Here is a 6,201-nt window from a genome sequence, read left to right on the forward strand (position 1 = left end):
CCAGCTATTCAAAATGGCTATCTCAGATTCTTTATTGATGCTTAATATATACTAAGTACTCTTAAAGTGCTTTTTAAAACACTGATTTTCTCAACAGGGGCATAAGCAGCGTTGCGGGTGGAAAATTCCTCCTTGAGTACTGTTACTGTCTCTGGCCATCCCCACCCTTTCCAGACACTACTGGTGAGGTTTCACAAAGCTGTGAAGTAGAGATTCCATCAATACTGAGGAAGTGGAGGTCAAAGAAGCTGAAGGAATTGTCAAAGGTCACAGAGCCATTATGTGGGGGGCTGGGATGAGGAACTGGCAGTCTGACCCCAATGTCTAAGAAGTAGAGATGTGATTTCTACTGGCTGCCAACTCTTCTGTTCTCTAGACGGGGTGGTGTTTCCTCTAACTACATCCAAATGTGAGGTCAAATGACTATGAATTAAAAGGTAAAAGCTCATAACCTCAGTGATCTGTGCAAATTTATTTTATGTTTATAAAAAATTTCTCCACCAGCTATGAGCATAATCATGATTTTAATGAAGAAATGGACATGGCTAAATCTTATGTGCTCTTGTGTGGACACCAACCTACAGACCTCGGGCTGGCAATTCATCCTGGTAGGAAACAGGTGCATGTCTTACAGAAAAACTATAATCACCTGGCAGGCCTATAACGTGAGGGCTACATAACTATCCTTTTAAGACTGACTACTCTTCAGTAGGGCCACACAATAGCATACCCAAAGCCTTAATCTGTTAAAAAGCCCACAAGCCAGAGCCCTCAGCTAGAGCTGTGGCTTTGTCAGAGCCCTCCCCTCTGGGATCTTTATTTCCTAGATACTTCTTGACCAACTGTACAAAGAGAAGAGCCTTGATGAACTATATAAACACAGCCCCTAGTCAGACCAGCAATTATAAAGCTAGGAAAGCCTCTGCCAAAAATAAACTTCACTTACTGAATGCCAAGTGACTGTGTCCTAAATCTGCCCTCATCACGCCAACAGGGAGCCACAGGCCTTCCCATAGGGACTGATTAGAAGTGAATTTTTCTTAAGGTGATACAAAGTTTGTAAGAATATTTTGTTAAACCTCCCAGGTAGCCTATTCAAACTTGTGTTCCATGTGTCACTCTATGTCGGGTTTTCCTTCTGTTCTTTTTTCCTTCTCCCAACCAGGCAACTGAAAAGTCCTTGGGTCTATCTAATTCTTCTTATCCTTTGAATCTGCCCAGGTTCATCCTGAGTACAAACAGATTCTGGGGAGCATCCTGAGTTACCTCTACAAACTGACCCTTTTCTTCTGGGTAAATCTCAGTAAACGAGTTTCCTGATTAAGGTCTCACTAAGGTAATTTTCTTCTATTTTGATATGTTGCACTATTGATCCAGACTTCTGGAATAAATTCTTCCTTTCTTAAAAGGACTAATATCCCTTTGTTACCTGTCTGAACAGAAGATGGTAGCTCTTAAAATGAAATGCACCATGATTTCCTCACATCTGTAATTCTGTTTTCCCACTAATTCAATCTGGCCTTGCCACTAATTGGTATCCCTCCCCCTGCGTAATGTGCCTGATGATCCACCTTGGCTAACAGAATTCAAAGGTCAGCAGAGTCAGACAAGACACTGGTTAACTCCACAATCCTGATAGGCTGAAAGCTGTTACATGTTATTTTTACATGGGAGTAAGATGAAAATGATGGTGGTAACAGTAATAGTAATAATAGTGGTAATTAGTATCAGCTGAGTCCTTACTGTGTACCAGACAGTTATAAGTACTTGGTAAGTATTAATCTAATCCCACAAAATGGGAGCTATTATTACCCAATTTTCCAGATAAGGAACTAAAGTACAGAGAAGTTAAGTAGCTTGCCCAAGATCAGAACTAGTACGTACACAGCCAAGCCTGGGTCTGAACCTGGACAGTCTCCAGGGGCACACTCTGAACTTCTAATGCTATGCTGACCTTCAATTTAAATGAGAATTTATCTCAGAATTCAATAACCATAAAATAGTTTTAGTTAACCAAGCACACTGAATCACAGATAAATGAAAACCTACATTTATGGCCCTTTTCTCACACAGCAATTTGTAGAGGTTCTACACTGCAAGAAACACTGTCATTTTAATATGTTATAGAGACATCTGAAGCAGGTCATTTTGTGGAAGAATTATTTGTTTATCCAACAATGCAGATGTTTAGCTAACTAAAGCCCCGAAAACACAGTTATATTCACTTCCTCCTAACTATGCCACATGCAGTTAAAGACAGGTTAACAAGGATTACCTGATTTTCTTCTAAGTTCCTTTTCAACTTTTCTTCCAGGTCCTTGGTCTCTTCTGAGCTCTTAAGTTTTATCTGCTCATAATTTTCACATGCTTCTTTAAGCTGCTCTTGTAATAGTTGGTACTCTTTTTCAATCTCTGCCATGTCTCCCTAAAAGTAAATTACAAAGTTATCCATTAAAAACAATTAAAAATGTGGGTGGCACCTGTGGCTCAGTGAGTAGGGTAGTGGCCCCATATACCGAGGCAGGTTTAAACCTGGCCCTGGCCAGACTGCAAAAAAAAAATTGCTGAGCGTTGTGGTGAGCGCCTATAGTCCCAGCTACTTGGGAGGCTGAGACAAGAGAATCGCCTAAGCCCAAGAGCTGGTGGTTGCTGTGAGCTGTGATGTCACAATACTCTACCGATGGCGACAAAGCGAGACTCTGGCTCTAAAAACAACAAAAAAAGGGTGGTGCCTGTGGCTCAAAGGAGTAGGGCACTGGCCCCCTGGCCAAACTTCGGGAAAAAAAAATTTTTTTTAAATGCCTATCTATTCCCTTGTTCTAAACTCTCTCAAAGGAAAATAAAAAATAGGTGAAATTACAAGGGAAATGTCACAATAATTTAGGGATTAAAAATTCCTAAACACTGTTTAGCTAGCTCTTTTATAAGTATAATCATTTGTATTAGTGCGATTCATAATGAAACTTTCTAATCTATATTATAATTAGCTCTGAATATTTGTTTTAAAAGAACTCAGTATTACATCAATAATTTGATGTATTTCATTATTTTATTTTATTCTGTTATTTTTTGAGACAGTGTCACTCAGTCACCCAGGGTTGAGTGCCATGGCAACACAGCTCACAGCAACCTCAAACTCTTGGGCTCAAGTGATCCTCTTGCTTCAGCCTCCCAAGTAGCTGGGACCATAGGCATGCACCATAACACTTAGCTAGTTTTTCTATTTTTTATAGAAATACTAAATACCACTCTTGGTCAGGCTGGTCTTAAACTCCTGAGCTCTAAAAATCCACCTGCCTTTGCCTTGCAGAGTGCTAGGATTACAGGTGTGAGCCACTGTGCCCGGCCCAATAACTTAATGTAAATGTCACTCTCCACAATTAACACCAAGAACTATTTATTAGTTTAAAAAAGCTGTACATATTATGAATATTTTAGATCTGAGCAGGACATACTAACTTTGGCTTTACTTTTAAACATTGCAAATAAATAGCTGCTGGTTATTCCAAAAAGACAAATTAAAATATTATCAATTGTCTTCAGTTTTCTGCTTCTTGGACCAACTTAACAAAGAAAGCAACCAGAAACCATTCTGTAATGTGAAATGTTGGTCAACAATAAATGTTACAAGTATTTTTTTTTTTTTGAGACAGTCTCAGTCTGTTGCCCCAGGCCAGAATGCCATGGAATCATAGCTCACAGCAACTTCAAACTCTTGGGCTCAAGTGATCCTCTTGCCTCAGCCTCTCAAGTAGTTGGAACTACAGGTGCCCATCACCACACCCAGCTAGTTTGTCTATTTTTAGTAGAGATGTGGTCTTGCTCTTGGTCAGGCTGGTCTCGAACTCAAGCAATCCTCTTGCCTCAGCTTCTCAGAATGCTAAGATCACACTGCACCCAGCCTATGTAAGTATTTTTGGAAACCTTTCACATTACTAAACCTGGCAGCAATCACACATTTGTGTCTGAAAGAGTATCTGTTTGATGCTGGCAAATTCTCCCAGCTTCCCTCCCTATGGCAGCCAGGCTTTTGGAAATCTTTCTTACATACAGATCTGGTCCACCTTCAACAACCCCTGTGCCTTTCCCTCAACCCCTTAGCATCCTCTAAATGTAAAAAGGCAGGAAATCAACTACAGGAGAACCTCTGTAAATTGACCACCCAAGGGACTGTAACAAATTGGTCAACATATAAAGAACTAGGTCTACTGTACTGATATGTACACATGGTGCACGTTCAGTTGAAAATTAGGTCAACTTAAGGAGGTGGTCAATGTAAGGAGGGAGTCAACTATGCAAGTTTTACTAGGTAGAGAACTGTGAACTATGGCTAGAGAGACCATACATATCACTCTAAAGAGAGTCCTAGTTTATGTCTACCCAGACTAAAAGTTTAGCACCATGAAAAGAGTCCATGTTTATAAAATACATCAAATGGTCACCCATACCATGATCCACAAGTAAAATTAAGAGTTTCAGATCAAAGTAACCTCTATTTTCGTTCTTAGTTCAGCAAATGGATCACAATGAATAGCAACTTTGTATTATGAATTAATCTGCATGCCCTAAATCATAGAGACAGACAGGAAGTTAAATGCCACCTCCAAGTAAGTACATTTAAACTCTACCACTTTTGTGAGAAATATATTATTTTCTCCTTTATTAGATTAGTAAACTAAGGCTTAGGGGATGTGAAGCAACTTCTCAAAATCCCAGAAGAAAGCAGCAGTACTGGGATTCAAATACAAGTTCCTCCAGTGGAGACACCTGCACCAACTATCTTAGCATCAAGGTCCTCAATGAAGAGCTAACTTAAGAAAGCATTCATGAACATTCCCATCACTGATGGAATATTTATTTGAGGGTCCAAAACAACTGAGTCATTGAACAGCTGAACCTGCCTGGTTTAAAGCTAAGTATGGCATAAGACTTATATTCAACATATACTCACATACAGGCAAAAATGTTTTTTTGCACACAGCACTGTTTGTAAGCATGAGACACTGACACAATCTAAGTGTTTAACAATAAGAAACCAGTCAAATAAATTATTATACGTTCATACAATGGATACCAAATATCCATTTTAAATGAGGCAGTAAATTTATGTTTACTGAGGTGGAAAAGTCTATAATATTTTAATTGAAGACTGCAAATTTCAAATACAACATACATAATATGATCCCAACTTTTAAAAGAAATTGTTTAATTAAATGTCAATGTTCATGTAAGGCCTAGAGGGCTGTACATCAAAATATTAACATGAGTGATAAGAAAGATAATTTTCAATTTCTTACTCATAATTTTTTCTTTCTTTCTTTTTTTTTTTTTTGAGACAGAGCCTCAAGCTGTCCCCCTGGGTAGAGTGCTATGGCATCACAGCTCACAGCAACCTCCAACTCCTGGGCTCAAGCAATTCTCCTGCCTCAGCCTCCCAAGTAGCTGGGACTACAAGCACCCACCACCACACCCAGCTAGTTTGTGGTTGCAGCCATCATTGTTTGGCGGTCCGGGCTGGATTTGAACCCGCCACCTTAGGTGTATGTGGCTGGCGCCTTAGCCGCTTGAGCCATAGGCACCAAGCCACTCATAATTTTCAGCATTATTCACTAAAAATATTTCAAGACTTTATATATTATTTTTATAATTAGCAAAAACTATAAAGATATTTGGTTTTTTATTAGATCATAATTGTGTACATTACTGCATTTATGGGGTACAATGTGCTGATTTTATATGCCATTTGGAATGTTTACATCAAACTGGTTAACACAGCGTTCACCTCACTTATTTAATTGTGTTTAAACATTTATGCTCTACTATTAAAATATTTGACATGTACCCTTGCAATATGCACAGTAGGTGAGATCCCACAGATTACTAAAATGTGTACAAATAGAAGCAGGAAATACAAAGTTCTGACCTTACTGCTTCGTACTTAACTGTACCTTCAATCTTATGATTGATTCTGTATCAGCAATTATGGAACTGCTTCATTTCTAAATAATGGCATAATATTTTATTATACAGATATATCATCAGTGCTCTACAGATGTTTAGACTATATTCAACATTTTGCTGATACAAATATAGACAAAACAAATAACCTTCCCACTGATCATGTGTGCAGATCAATTCCACATAGCCTTCCCCAGAAATATGCATATAAATTTCAGTAATATGTAAATGATTATTTCTTTC

General features: G+C 38.6%; 1 protein-coding gene across 1 annotated transcript in view; it reads right to left on the reverse strand.

Moving 5' to 3' along the window:
• Positions 1-6,201, reverse strand: part of TTC3 (tetratricopeptide repeat domain 3) — a 116,913-nt gene that overhangs the window by 23,021 nt on the left and 87,691 nt on the right. The window contains exon 34 of the mRNA XM_023519593.1: positions 2,276-2,425. Coding sequence (XP_023375361.1) covers positions 2,276-2,425 — 150 coding nt within the window. The remainder of the gene's footprint in view (positions 1-2,275; positions 2,426-6,201) is intronic.

The sequence above is a fragment of the Otolemur garnettii genome, unplaced genomic scaffold (assembly GCF_000181295.1).
Source record: "Otolemur garnettii isolate 467f Iridium unplaced genomic scaffold, OtoGar3 scaffold00180, whole genome shotgun sequence".
NCBI lineage: Eukaryota > Metazoa > Chordata > Mammalia > Primates > Galagidae > Otolemur > Otolemur garnettii.